This window comes from Athalia rosae, chromosome 6 (assembly GCF_917208135.1).
Source record: "Athalia rosae chromosome 6, iyAthRosa1.1, whole genome shotgun sequence".
Taxonomy (NCBI): Eukaryota; Metazoa; Arthropoda; class Insecta; order Hymenoptera; family Athaliidae; genus Athalia; species Athalia rosae.
This window is the reverse complement of record NC_064031.1, coordinates 12,497,051-12,511,560: the sequence shown is the minus strand read 5'-3', so window position 1 is coordinate 12,511,560 and position 14,510 is coordinate 12,497,051. Positions and strand designations below refer to the sequence as shown.

General features: G+C 35.6%; 3 protein-coding genes across 6 annotated transcripts; 2 read left to right on the top strand and 1 right to left on the bottom strand.

The window, feature by feature from the left end:
• Window positions 1-18: 18 nt before the first annotated feature.
• LOC105690849 lies at window positions 19-3,317 on the top strand. Its single transcript, XM_012408975.3, has one exon. The coding sequence runs from the start codon at window positions 211-213 to the stop codon at window positions 3,085-3,087; it is 2,877 nt and encodes a 958-aa protein (XP_012264398.2). The 5' UTR covers window positions 19-210; the 3' UTR covers window positions 3,088-3,317.
• Window positions 3,318-3,384: 67 nt separating this feature from the next.
• On the bottom strand, window positions 3,385-7,875 carry LOC105690851 (28S ribosomal protein S31, mitochondrial). 3 transcript variants are annotated; one of them, XM_048657426.1, is made up of 8 exons: window positions 7,858-7,875; window positions 5,235-5,377; window positions 4,840-5,029; window positions 4,660-4,759; window positions 4,467-4,596; window positions 4,189-4,353; window positions 3,877-4,100; window positions 3,385-3,740 (listed from the first exon to the last, which is right to left on the bottom strand). In XM_048657426.1, exons 2-8 carry the CDS (start codon window positions 5,264-5,266, stop codon window positions 3,469-3,471), a joined length of 1,113 nt encoding a protein of 370 aa, XP_048513383.1. In that variant the 5' UTR covers window positions 5,267-5,377; window positions 7,858-7,875; the 3' UTR covers window positions 3,385-3,468. The 3 variants fall into 3 exon arrangements, with proteins under 3 accessions (XP_048513383.1, XP_048513382.1, XP_012264401.2); XM_048657425.1 differs by lacking the exon at window positions 7,858-7,875 and adding an exon at window positions 5,700-5,839; XM_012408978.3 differs by lacking the exon at window positions 7,858-7,875 and adding an exon at window positions 5,485-5,625.
• LOC105690850 (DDB1- and CUL4-associated factor 6-like) lies at window positions 6,093-14,282 on the top strand. Of its 2 annotated transcripts, none has more exons than XM_012408977.3 (16): window positions 6,093-6,234; window positions 6,418-6,572; window positions 7,800-7,917; window positions 8,255-8,433; window positions 8,552-8,687; window positions 8,771-8,931; window positions 9,005-9,176; window positions 9,254-9,505; window positions 9,598-9,997; window positions 10,080-10,189; window positions 10,268-10,360; window positions 10,440-10,497; window positions 10,571-10,708; window positions 11,438-11,690; window positions 11,797-11,902; window positions 13,515-14,282. In XM_012408977.3, the coding sequence occupies exons 1-16, from the start codon at window positions 6,144-6,146 to the stop codon at window positions 13,571-13,573; spliced, it is 2,481 nt and encodes an 826-aa protein (XP_012264400.2). In that variant the 5' UTR covers window positions 6,093-6,143; the 3' UTR covers window positions 13,574-14,282. The 2 variants fall into 2 exon arrangements, with proteins under 2 accessions (XP_012264400.2, XP_012264399.2); XM_012408976.3 differs by having other exon boundaries at window positions 11,429-11,690.
• Window positions 14,283-14,510: the final 228 nt, after the last annotated feature.

Genomic DNA, 14,510 nt, shown 5'->3' with positions numbered 1-14,510 from the left:
GCTAACATTGCTAGTAAAATCTTACCGGAAACATATGTGCACGATTTCCGGTCGAACGTCAATTTATCAAATAACAATGAACAACAAATAGTGTCGCTTGAGATGCAGGGTTCAAATGTTCCCCGATTTACGTCCTATTACTTGCGTACCTTGTTCCTTTTGTTGTTAAACGAATATTTCCACGACTATTGTCAACGCAACTGTTGAAGAATGTGTGACTCTGGAGAAAATGATGTGGTCCTTGAAGATATAAAAGCGTTAGAGGCGGCATTAAATCCAACGACTTCTGGCTTTGTGAAAAGTGAAGTAAACGAAAATGTGGATCATGGCTTGGAACATAACCAACATAAACAGCTTACACCGCAGACTGAAAATAATCATTGTACGTCGATATTGACTGCGGGTACCGACGAGGATGCACCCAGCCCGCCTCCAGACGATGATGCACCCAGCCCGCCTCCAGACGATGATGCACCCAGCCTGCCTCCAGACGATGATGCACCCAGCCCGCCTCCAGACGATGATGGAACTAACAGTGATTTCAGCAGTGATGACAATGAAATAGATTTATTAGATCCAGAGACCCCGTTGAATTTGAACAGAAAATTAATAATCCTTCTACTAAAAGCACAAAAAAAATTCCGTTTCCTTCTTGACGAGTGTAAGAAACGCCAGGAACTCGTCGATGAACGTATACATCAAAGGACGGTGTATCCGATTCCTCGCCTTTTGTTAACAATCGTTGGGATGCCTTATTTCAAAGATAGAAGATATTTCCCAGCACCAAAGAATCAGGATGCCAAATTGAAAGCTCAACGTGGAGAACTGCAAATTGTTGAACTATCACCTCCTTTGCGATGGACTCTGAGAGATCGGAACATGTTGTGGGTTGCAATTTATACCAATGCCAAAGTACTAAGAGCAGAAGAACTGAAGAAGAAGATGGATGCTGATGAATACCTGCATCCAATGGATATTGAAGATCCTTTGTCAACAGATCATGACAAAAATAATAAAGTTATTTCCACGGAAATGATCGAGCATCTTAAATGGTTAATCAAGCATCTGGGATCCAAGCGATTTGACTGGATGAAAATAGCAGCCATTGATCTTAATAACCGACATTCAGCTGCTGAATGCCGAGCAATGTGGAATGTCTTCTTACATCCTGATATAAATAAATCTAAATGGAGAAAGCAAGAAGATATTAAATTGAAAGAGGTGGCAACGAAATACAAATATCAGAATTGGGATGTCATTGCTGCTGAATTAGGTACAAAACGTAGCGGATATCAATGTTTCATAAGATTTAATTCAAACTACAGAAATACCATCTGTACGAAATGCAGTGCCTGGTCAAAGGAAGAGGATGAGAAATTAATTAAAACAGTGAGTGCCCTGAGGATTGGAAACATTATACCATGGGGAGAAGTGACCAAAGCCTTTCCTAACCGAAGAAAACAGCAAGTGTACATGCGCTGGATTTACAGTCTTGACCCAAACTTGAAAAAAGGTAGATTCAGTAAAGAAGAAGACCAACTGCTCTTGCAAGGAGTTGAAAAATATGGCTTACATTTTACAAAAATTGCAATATGCCTAATGCCCCATAGAACTACAGCGCAATTAAACGATCATTATAGAACTCTGATGAAAGGGAAACAGAACTATTGGACTTATGCAGATGATTCAAAATTGTTTGAACTGTTCAAAAAAGTAGGCAATAACTGGTCTTTAATTGCTAAACAATTCGTAAATAAGACCAGAGTTCAACTCAGACACCGTTATAGTGCCATTCTTCGATATTTACGTCGAGGATATAACTTGAGTAACATGCCTAGGGTTGGACAGGTAATAGATAGTTGGACACCTGAAGAAATGTTAGCTCACGGAACAGAAAGGCTCAATCAAATGTCTAAATTGGTAGCAAAGAACCAAAGTCATCTATCTGGAGTTGATATTCAACTTAAAAATTATTTTAAAGGAGTATACCCAAAAACAGCAAAACGTGGAAGAATCAAGAGATTCTACACACCTGAAGAACTTCAAGCAACAACAGAAAAACTGTATACACTTCTACGAATATTGAATGCTGATTTACAAATTCCGGATTACTTAGAAACCCAACCAAACTTGACTGAAAAAGATAAGCAATTGCTGGTTTCTTTAAAAGAATACTCTGATAGAATGGCAAATTTAGAAACTTGTTCGCATCCAAAATTGATTGATGATTTTAGGAGAAAGATGTTTGGATCAGTAGCCTCACAGTCAGATGCAGAGCATTTCATCCCACCGTTACCATTCTCAGGAGTGTTCCGAAAATCAAAACTTGTTGCATCCAAGCATGTTGGAATAAATTACAGCCATGAAGGGCAAAGATATCTCCTTGAATTGGACAAAGTTATTGAAACACCTGAATCTATTATATCTGCGATTGGTGGCTGGGACCAGGAAATGGAATTTCAAAAGATGTTAAAAAAATATATCCCTGAAACTAAAGAGTCTTCAGGAAATATTGGCCTTGATATCAAATTTTCTCCAATGATGATACCCTTCATTAACAAATCAGACATTACCACTTATGTAAACTACCCAAGTACTTCAAATATAGTTTATAATGAACAGCCCAGCACTGAAGCACAGATATATAATTCAAACACAAGTCAAGAAGTCAGAGTCATTTGCAGAAAGTTGACAAAATATTATCCAGAAAGACTCATACCACCTAATTATATGACTCTTTTGGGTTTTCGTGGTATACTTTTAGCTAAACATACTCTTGAAAGAGTTGATGATAGAATAGTAGATCGACATCAACCCAAAGCATCAAAAATGACACCTGAAGGTCAAAGAGCCTTGGAGTTTTTTGAAGAATGCTTTATAAAACTTTTCAAATTTCCTATAGAGTTTTCTGAAGTGGTGCCTCCTGTGTTACACAAAGACAATAATGTGCACCTAGATGATACTGGAAATGCAAGTGTTAATTCTCAATCAAAACGAAAACGGAGTAGTCGAAACTCTGATGCAGGTACAGAATGTAACAGCAGAAAAAAACGTGAAAAAGTGATTGAAGAAACTTCTGAGACATGAACATTTTTGTTCAATAAATGTTTCAAATATACTATGTTATGTTGTTTCAGCATTAAAAGTAGCTCGATCGTTCATCAGTTGTAGTACAACGAAATAAACATCTGTTCAATTTCAACTTTCCAATTTGTCATTGTTTAAAAAATTGGAATATTTTTTCATTTCAAAGCAATTTGAACAATAGTTTCTAAACAGAACAAATAGTTGATCAACAATAAATAAAATGGAATCTATATTTTAGAATTTATTTTATCCGTGCAGCTCAAAGAACATTACCATACTAGTAAATACTATGATAAAAACTTTTGATGGATCATTTTATTTGTTTACTACTTCACATACACAGGACATCTCATTTGAGTAATGTTACGGACATATGATCATTTATTTTTCTATCTGCTTTTTGTCAGGTTCTCCTACTGCTGTGCCATAGATCCCTAATTCTTTCAATAGTTCCTGCTTCTTGTCAAAATATTCCTTGAACCACATGATATGTTCTTCTTTATCCCGGGCAGACATCCATGGATTTTTTGACAGACCAACGCATACGAGCTCCATAAAATGTCTGATTGGACCCTTTGTTGGGCACCAATCTTCTAGGTGCTGTTCCAGAAATACATGTTCGGAAAAATGTTCTTCCCCATCAACATGCATATCTGGAATGAACTGCCATTTTAGACGAAGTTTTATGGACACCTAAGAATTATGCTAGCATATGCATTATGAATAAAATATCATACACTATTTGGAAAAATAAAAAATATCAAGTCTCACAATATGAGAATAAAATACCTTGTTCATTGTCGATGGGAAATCGCCAAAGTTTGCGTTGCTCGGTCCACTGAATCATCTGCTCAATGAAATTATTAGGAGGATGAGTAACCAACAGCTTCAATTCCCTGCTTTCCAATAGATCCCAGGTTGTGAGAGAGGGTGTGTTAGGATCGAGATTACTTTCAGAAGATGGTGGAAATAGATTCATAGGAGTCCCAGAGTCAATGTCTACCCTTGAAGTGCTAGAAGAGATAATGTTAAAATGTTACTTTCAGAATATACGATTTGAATTCAGTGCGAATAATTCTTATATTGCTTTATCAAACATACTTGCTTCCTTGATTTTTCTGCATCTGTCTTTTCAGTGAAGTCACCCGATTTTCGATAGGCAGATGTCGTTTAGATTTCTGCATGACTGCGCGAACCTGGTCTGCCCTATCGTTTGATTCTACAGTGGATTTGGAACGATCAACGGTCATTCCTTTGACCAGTTTGCTATAAATAAAAAATTCTTGTATTTGGTAATCGACATGACTTGAAGTACTATTTCTATTTCTTTTTAAATTCTTGCAACGATCATTTTTGATTTCAAAGAGAATATTATGGACCTCAAATCTATGGATTCTTGATTCTGTTTATTAGTTGCTAAGAGTTTGTTCAATAGTTCAGATTCAGTTTTATTCACATCTCCTCCCAGTGATGCAGCTGCTTCTTTTGCCGCCTCAGCTAATTTGTTATCTGTAAAATCAAAACCACAAATTACATGGTTCTTCTGTAATCCTGACCTAGTTTCATACTGACCGAACAAACTTTGGGTTACAGATTGAATTTTCACTTGAGCTTTGGTTTTAACTGGTTTTCGCTTTATTGCAACATTAATAACCGGTTGTACACGCTTTGGCTGCAATGATAATGGAAATATTAAAGCATTGAGATCCACGTCTTTTTGATTTGATGCAAATAAACATTGATTTCAAATACCTGTGTCATAGACTGTAACAACGCGTTAATTTTATGAACAGAATTTTCTCCTGGTCCTTCTTTTGCGGGTACTGCAACTTTTTTTTTTTGTATCTCATCATCAGATGATTCAGAATCAGAAGACGAATTGAACAAGATTTCAGATGTGTGCAGTCTCTGTGACGACGCTGCTAATGGCACTCCAACATTTCTGAATGATAAATGTGAATAGTGAAAAATAATACAGAACTAATACATGTTGAAAGATCTGGCCTTTTTCATACAATCAATGTTCGATTGAATCGAATCCATTAACATAAAGATAACACCGGGGGGGTTTATCCTTCGTTTGGTTATGGGTAGTAAATACAATGAGCATTTAAAGATCATGCGTTTCGACTTGATATTCCATTTACCTCGTTAAAAGTCGTAATGATATCATTTTCATTGGAAGGTGGTTGATAATTGGTGTGCGTAAAAATTAGTTCCACTAATTAATGTTTTCTTCACACATGACACCAGACAACAGCAGACGAATCAACGGCTATGTCGCCTGTACCTAGGGCAACGAAATTTGGGTTTTTGATTTGGGCTTTGGTACTTAGCGACACCAATTGCTCCTCAATCAAGAAATTTCGGAATATGTTGATGCAAAGAAAATTGTACCTAAAGTCGGTAATTTAGTTGGCTATATTAAGGCTCTGGAAATATATCTCCAACTTGATCCACCAAGCTTACAATTAAACTAGAGATCTTTATCATTCCAATCAAATTTTGGGGCAGGTACCCACGTGGGTTAACGCTATACATATATTAGCGAAGCTATGATTAGCGCAAGATTAGTCAGACAACTATTGGCTTTAGTTTAGTCCATTTGGTACCTCCACTGATACGACGTCGTGTAGTCGCTGGTAGTCGCGCACTGAGTCCATTGTGTCTTGGATTGTGTGTATACATTCGCTCAGCTGTTCTTTATTCTCTAGTGGTCTGCCCGTGTTTGCGGTAACAAAATAAAGCTCAGTATTTACAGTATTTTGCACTGGCAGTGATATGCAAGTTTTAGACGAATATTCAACTTACAAAAGTTTATTTATACTTTTTACTCTCGAACAAGAATGTGTGGTGATTTGAAACTACGACAAAGTAGTGTTGTCAAATGTTTCATCTCAGTACAGTGATATTTTTCACTTGAGCCTGATAAATAATTGTCACACTTACAATTAGCTTATCCATCGCTAGTTGATGTTTTTTAAGACGAGCTTTTTCGTGATTCCCGTGTGATTTTATTTGCCCATTTAATCCACGAAAGATAGGATATCATCAAAATGAAGAGAGCTAAATCCAACGTTTTTTATGACGTCTACAATCAACCTTACGATGATTTTACAAGACTCAAATTGTATAACAGCAGCAAAGGTAATTATTTATTTATTATCTTCCAATCAATAAGCTACTCTTATGGCTCGGTTGTTCAACTTATTAATCAACATAAAAAGATGGTAGAATTGAGATGGATGCATGAAAGTTCCAGTACATTATTACATCTGTCAAAAATTCTGAAAGGTTGTGACATTTTCAAAAGCATTACCTGTTTTACAGCAAGTCTACAACTTATGCAGCGAATGTCATTGTTGAAGCGATTGAAGGTTCATAATGGCTGTGTGAATTCTATTTGCTGGAACAATAGTGGTGAATTTTTATTGTCTGGCAGTGACGATCAACATTTGGTCTTGACAAATGCTTATAATTATCAGGTAATTATCGTATACCCTTTATATTTATACTTGGTAACTCTGTGATTAACAAAAAAGTTTCTTTGGAAGTAATTCTTTGGAATCTGGAAAGCATTAATAGGTGTCATCTCGATCAATTGATTTTTAACTTTTCTTGATACTTCTTAATTCAATATAAGTTGTATCACCATTGTGAAGAATCTACTATTATCTGAAATCCTTGTACAGGTTTGTTACCATGTCTGTTAAAACACTCAACTATATGTCTCCATTCTACAGAAACTGGATTGAATTTTTGTTGCGAGTTGATATTCCAATTCGAATTTATGTCAGGAAGAAGAATTATTGTATTACTTCTTTCATTTTGATGAACTCTTAATTACTTCATGCAAACTTACTTTGTTGACAAAATCTTGTACAGAGTCTGTATAATCTGGTTGTAGCCGTAGTAATATTGCTGAAACATGAATCTGCCAGTCTTTATGATATCGTGATTCATGCTTCAATTCGCTGTTAATAATCAAATATAATTTAGTTATGGGTTGCACCAAAGTATAATCAATCAGAGCACGCTATTCGGCCAGCTGACTAGACCTGTCATCTCTCTTAATTTCTATATGTATTTATAGAGCTGGCTAAGTTCTGCCAAAACTATTCTGACACCATCCTTGAAATAAAGGCATATCAAAGATGCTGCCTATAGAGATACTTGCCTTGCTTTCCATCCCACGTTCAACATAATGTTTGCAACATTTTTATTTCTTACATTGCAATATCACATAACATGGACTTTTGGCTATACTGCATTTGAGTATTGTAAAAGTTTACTATTTTGCACAAATAATACCTTCCCCCACTGTATAAAATCTGTCAACTAATGAATATTCGATGAGATTGATTCAGTTTAGGTTCGCAGTAATGCCAAGCGACATGGAAACCTTCACCTTCAAAATGTGTCTTGCTAATTTCGTTATTGCACGTGGATTCTATTCAGTATAAGGTCACCAGTTTGTAGTTATTGAACTTGAGCCAATCATCCAATTGCATTTTGCACAATTTTCTTCAAATCCAATCGAATAATTGATTTCTTGTACCTGGTATATTAGTAACAAAAAGCCCTAGTATTTCTGTGTCATTTACAAAAGTTTTAATTTTGGTTTATAATATTCATAGTATGGAAATTAAAAGTCATCACTGGCTTGTGGAACAAAACACCTCATTAATCATTTCATCAAATTTATGTTTCAGGTTCTGACAGATTACAAAACAAGTCATAGAGCTAACATTTTTAGTGCCAAATTTTTACCCAATAGTGGAGATCACCGCATCATATCATGCAGTGGAGATGGTATCATTCTTTATACAGGTCAGACTTGAACTACTCAGACGCATTTATCTGTAACAGATAGAGATCAGTTTTGATGCTTTAAATATATGCATAGTGCCATTCTGAGTACAGCTGGTGAAACTATTTATAGATCTAGATTACTGGCAAAGTATATATATGCATGTATGTAACTGGCTGATAGCCAGTTCATTGCTTGTGTGATTTGGAAGGTTTAAATATGCGTTTCAATATGAACATATAGTGAACAAACGGTAGTTGAAAAATTCGAACGCTGCACTGAAGAGAATTCTGGATAAAATTCATTTTGCGTGAAGCATTAATATTCTCACTGAATTGTCCTTACTTTCGAATTTAGATTTGATGAGAAGGGTGGAGACGTTCAATAATCAGTTCACCTGTCACAGCGGAACTACTTACGAAATTGCTACTATACCTACAGAACCCCACAGCTTCCTAAGTTGTGGAGAAGATGGGACTGTAAGATGGTTTGATCTCAGAGTGAAAGATAAATGCAATGCTCCGAGATGTAGAGATGTATGTGTGTAATTAACTATCCGCATATCTAGCGTATGATTCAATTATATTGAAAAATATGTTGTTCTGAATGTATGTGGTCAGTATATGTTATATTTATCCGAATGTATTTATTCAGGATGTATTAATCTCCTGCCAACGAGCTGTCACTGCTCTATCCGTTAATCCCTTAATGCCTCATCAACTGGCTATTGGATGTTCAGATAGTACAGTGAGAACATTCGACAGAAGAATGCTTGGTACCCCAGCGACAGGTATATCTAGATTCCAAAAGCCAATTTATCATCCTCACACATTTTCTACTGGTTGTTATATGTGCGGGTGATAAATCTTTCAGGGTGGAACGATAACGGTGGTGCAGTAAGACCTTTGTGTAGTTTCACTGTACCTGAGTTTGAGGGAAATTCAAATAGAATAACATCGCTGAGCTATAGTCCAGATGGACAAGATGTCCTTGTTAGCTATAGCAGTGATCATCTCTATCTATTCAGTGTAAAGGTAATACAACTTCGGCATTGTTGAAATTCTCATAGCCTACCTCTGGTAATTGAATTTGACATCCTATTAACAGGATCAAGGTAGTGTCCATTTACGAAAAGATTCGGTAGTTGCAAAAGGCAAGGGGAAAAAACATCCCTTAAGATCACCGCAACCAGTGAGACGATTACGACTTCGTGGGGATTGGTCGGACACTGGTCCAGATGCTCGCCCTGAACGGGAGGGCGGGCGTCGTGGTGGAACTGGTGAGTGTTTCGAAATTATGTTGATTTCAACGTAAAAAAACCTAGTGTATTTGGCTAACAAACTATAATTTGTACAGAAATAGCTCAGGCTCGTCCAGTACTGCATACTTCTCTGATGCAGAGAATGACGGACGTTTTAAGTCGCATGTTGAATGATCCCGCTACCCGAGCTGCTTTAAGCGGTGGTGGAGAAGATAGCCTTGAAGGTGTTGGCGATCACCAGGAAGAAAGTAATCAGAACGTTAGTGAAATCGTCGAAAATAATAATGAAGTAAATAATGATAGAATGAGCGAGGAAGGTGAATTATCAGGAAGAACATTGAATCCTAGTAAGCAAACGAATTATTATTCATCACTAAATTAATGTACTGAATTACAGTATTCAGTTTTTAAGTAAAAATTGATTAATTGTTTTTTACAGCGCAAAGCCGTAACGATCAAATAGAAATTTCCAACTCTGCTGATACTGAAGGTCAAAACATTGATCATAATATGGAAGAAGCAGATGTCGATGAATCTAGTAGTAACGTTGGTGCTTCTGCAAATCACGGGGGTGAACAACCAACAGCTGTACCTGATTTCTCCGAAAACACTATACCTACCAAGTCTAAAGCTGTTTCTATGGAAACAGATTCTAGTCACACCGATGTTCCAAAGGCATCGATACAGTCATTGGAGTCTCTTAGCATTTCCAGATTAGATAGTGAAAGCAGGAATGATCCCTCATTGCCTAGCACCAGTATTGATGGAAATAGAGAAGACAACATGATGGAGAATCTGCAAGATAGATTAACCACAATGCGAGATGGCTTTCTTGAATTGTAAATATCTTTGTTACTGCATAATTATCTTGGGTATGCTTTTAGTTCTAAATTCAATCTCTAAACTCTTACGACGTTTCAGACATGGAAGCGAACCAGCAGTGAGCTTAACATATTCTGACAAAAGTTCTACTGGAGCTACAATTTCGCTTGGCGTTGCAGATGAAGTGACTCGTGATACTTTTCTACCTGGTAAGCTCAAGATTTTGCAAACGGTGACCACAGAAATTCTCATTTTTTATTCATTCATCAATGTCAACCAAATTCTAGGTCCGTCCAGTACCAATAATTCCAGTGATACTGTAGTTCATCCGGGACCAAGTCATGGTCATAACAAACTGCCTACTCAGGAAACAAACGAAGGTACTCGATGAATCAGGCATTGCTGAAATACCTACTATTGTTCACCTGCTTTAATTGATATTTGATATATGGTTTATAGAGTGTGATGAAGATATATACAATGATAGCGATGATGAGGATATGACGCCAAATAGGAGGTAACAATATCTTGTTTCCAAGGGACTTGCATTTGTTATATGATGAAATTTTAACCAAATGTATAAATAACAGGATGGTGAATCCAATTGAGACAGAAATGGATGAAGCTATTGCAAACGCACGCGGAGCACAGGGACATGAAATATTTGATGAAAGCTGTTTAACTGAGCTAAGAGTCAAACAAAAATACATGGGCCATCGTAATGCAAGGTTTGTGTTGCGTTATCCACATTTATTGGACTCGTATTTTTTTAAACAATTCGTATGTCATATTCAACGTGTCAAACTACTTGTTTGAATAATATTGCTTAACTGATTGTAGTGAATAAACTATAACAAAAGACTGATAAACAATTAGCACGATCTTATCACATTTCTTTTTAATTTTAAAATCACATCATGAGTATTGTAGTCGAGTTATCTTCTGACAAACACAAAATCAAGTCTGTATAGTGGTTGGGTATAAACAGATTCAATTTGTGTACTAAGATATGTAAATCTTTGACTTTGACTTTACATGATACATACTAAAAATAACAAAGATTAGAATTTATACTCAAGCTGATTATCGTGGCATCAAATGCGAGTACTTCACGTGTGCAAAATCTTGGCTCTAATTCATATTTTTACTTCCAGCGACCCCAATGTGATAAACTGATAACTGATAACATTGATCAAATGGTTTTAATGTGTAAGATGAATTTTTCTGCTGTTAGTTGCGTGGTAAAGCACCTGCTGCGACAACTTTTTTGTATGGTAACTGACATACATATAGTCATAATATACCAATGTCACTGACCATTTGAATTGGGTAGTCAACAGATAGAACAACTCACATAATGTGCCAAAAAAGCCTCCGAGCGGACTGAGCCAGTTAAAATCAACCCAACAAATTTTCTCATCGCTTGTCCTTCCCTGGTTTGACTTTAGTTTCTTTAGGACCATGATCAAAGAAGCCAACTTTTGGGGTGACGATTATGTCATGTCTGGCAGCGATTGTGGCCATGTTTTCATCTGGGAGAGAAGCACGGCTAATCTTTGTATGCTTCTCGAGGCCGATCAGCATGTAGTTAATTGCCTACAGCCACATCCTTACCTACCAATGTTGGCTACATCAGGAATTGATTATGATGTGAAATTATGGGCCCCAATTAATGAAGAGCCAAGCTTCGATGACAAATTTGCTGAAGACGTGAGTCAACATTTTCCTGTTTGAGAATGTGGCAACGTATTTTAGAGGACTCTTAGATACGGTAAATAGTGTCAGGGATGAGAGAAATTTCAATATTGTTTTGCAGCTCAAAAAACGCAATGCTGTTATGCTAGAAGAGACCAAAGATACGATCACAGTGCCTGCAGTATTCATGATCCGGATGTTGGCCTGTCTTAACCAGATTCGCAGAGGTAGCGAAAATATTTGATTTTTCAGTTTCAGCCTCTGAGTGGTAGACAATCCCTTAGTTGATTCCTAGAATAACACCTCCTACCTCATATAGAGAAATAAAAATACCTTTTATCATTTTGAAAATGTTTGGTGAAACGTATTCATAGGTACTACAAAGGGATAATTCAATTTTTTTTACGTAACCCTGATACTGTATGTTCTTTAATATCGTAATTGGTGGTTTCACATAGCAATTTGCTAAGATATATTGTTATACAAACAGCAGTGAATGGGTATAAACTACATATCTTACTCGAACACGTTGTGTGCACGGCGAGCAACTAATCCGAACCAGCATATGTATAATAGGAATGTTAAAACATTTTAGTCATACACATGTGCGAAATTAATATTTCCTTGGTGCTTTCACTCAATTATTTTCTTGGTCTTTTGCTTGTAGCCATGCTTGAAAATTAGGTAAAAAATGCAAATTTTATTTAATTTATTTTTATTCAATTTATTTTGCCTTCATCTTGTTACAAGCTAAAATGATCGTAGCGCAATATTGTACATCACTGCCGAAATACACGTACAAGTAATATTGTTAACTGATAGAAATTAAAATGAAAAAAGAAAAGTTGTAAATAATGTCTTCCAAGTCTAATTATGGATCTCTAATTCTGTCACTGATAGAGTGTGTAATACTCGTAGTTGTTGAAATACTAAAAATATGAAACTGCACCATCACACATTCTCCGGAAGTAGGTTTCCAAATATTCATTTTGCCAACTAAAAATACATACGTATGTTGTACATGAAGTTTGTTCATTGAAATATATTTTATTCAATCTATATGAATCTCTTACCTAATATCCCCAAATCAGACCGATAACATTGCGTCATGAAATCTTTGTATTGAAGTTTTACCAAGATCAATTTGTCACATTCTGTTCAAGTAAATCAATTCAGCTTATCTTTAACTGTGTGGTTTTGGGTTTTCTTTTGTAAATTTGATCTCCTATGTAACTAACATTTGTTTTCAGTACTAATTAAATGTTGCTTTGGCTTAACAAATTACACATTGCCAATTGCTAAATTTGAAAATGTACTTTATGGATGGTGGGAAAGTAAGTGACATCTCAAATCTTAATTTTAATTGGCAATAATTATTAAAAAAAAAGTTTCAGTATTGAATTAGCAAGATTCGGGTAACAAAATTACGGCAGCATCACCTGAATCACAGGAAGTATGTGTATAAATACATTTTCAACGAATGCCTGAATGTTGCATGCTTTCCCTACACTTGATTACATTGTATATTGATTATTGATCAAAATAACAGTTCTCTCACGCGGGTCATGTGACAATTTTTTTTTCTCATTCCCGCATCAAAAATTTATTCGTTAACAAACCCAGATGCCTAGGGTAATTCTTGAAGATTTTACAAAAGATCCGTTATCGTGATCTCATTTTATTTCATTTTTTTCTGCCGTTTCTAATTTAAAATGGATTGACCTCCGGCTTATCAGTTAGTTGATTCAGTGATAGAATGTTGATTTTGTTTCGTAGTTTATAAACTTACGATTTCTACCATCACGTACGGTACCAATAAAATTATTTATTCATTTATAGGACGCGGGCGTAACAGGAGAAGAAGTGGAGAGGAAACTGATGAATTACGAGGTGGATAGAAAACACAAACTGATGTTGACGATTTGAATTTTGGCTATAGGTGTAACTACAATTATTGAAACACCAAGAGATGCTCACAGAAATTGTTTCATATCGCATGTCATTGTAAAACAATACTGTTAGTCTTGCACTAATCATTAATCTGATATTAGATGTATCTGATAGTACTTCGAGAGATAATAGGAAGTGAACTTCAAAATACGAATGCTTTGCTGACCGATTAAGTTTCAAGATATTTATATTCTAGGAAATTTTTATTATTCATACCATGAACAGATATTTTTAACCATATATAATATATTCTGATAAATAAACTTTGCATTTGCCTCCTGATTGCAGTAAATTGCTAATAAATTATAAATTTTCATGTAAGTTATATCGGGCTGTCATAGTTTAATTGTTGCAGAAGATATTTTTTTAACTCAAGTGCAATATCGAGTGAATTTATATATGGATATACGTTCATATGTAAAGATCAGGTAGAAGTAATAGAATTTATTATAGTGACCCATTTTGAGAACAAAATTGCGAACTCCGAGTGTAGAACGTAATCCAACTTTCAGTTATCAGGCTTTACATAATCAAATTATATATGAACCCTAGGTATGTAGTATCTGAAAGTGGAATTTACACAATAGTATTGTATTGAGAAGAAATTTTGTAGTTAATAAATAAATATTCCACACATTTTGAGTTGAGAAAACCGAGTATGCGGTGGGAATTGATCTATTTTTCAAATTAATCAAGTAATCCATTTTTTGGTTTTACAGATCATTTGAATAATTTTCCTGAATGAAATGAAACTGATATCGTCTTCAATTTCAGGAGAAGACTAATTCAAATGACAGATTTGTATTCCCGAGTTTGAAATATAATAGGAATTAGTCACCCACACGATTTGAAGAATATTCAGTTTTGGGTTTCAAAAACCGCTAA

Excerpts from the sequence above, each read along its gene's own strand:
- LOC105690850 (XM_012408976.3), top strand. The coding sequence starts at position 6,144 with ATGAAGAGAGCTAAATCCAACGTTTTTTATGACGTCTACAATCAACCT. Across the intron at positions 10,361-10,439 it reads TACTCAGGAAACAAACGAAG|AGTGTGATGAAGATATATAC; the intron begins GTACTCGATGAA and ends TATGGTTTATAG. Across the intron at positions 11,691-11,796 it reads ATGACAAATTTGCTGAAGAC|CTCAAAAAACGCAATGCTGT; the intron begins GTGAGTCAACAT and ends ATTGTTTTGCAG.
- LOC105690849 (XM_012408975.3), top strand. The coding sequence starts at position 211 with ATGTGTGACTCTGGAGAAAATGATGTGGTCCTTGAAGATATAAAAGCG.
- LOC105690851 (XM_048657426.1), bottom strand. The coding sequence starts at position 5,266 with ATGAAAATGATATCATTACGACTTTTAACGAG. Across the intron at positions 4,760-4,839 it reads TGTTACAGTCTATGACACAG|CCAAAGCGTGTACAACCGGT; the intron begins GTATTTGAAATC and ends TTATCATTGCAG. Across the intron at positions 3,741-3,876 it reads TCCCATCGACAATGAACAAG|ATATGCATGTTGATGGGGAA; the intron begins GTATTTTATTCT and ends AGTTCATTCCAG.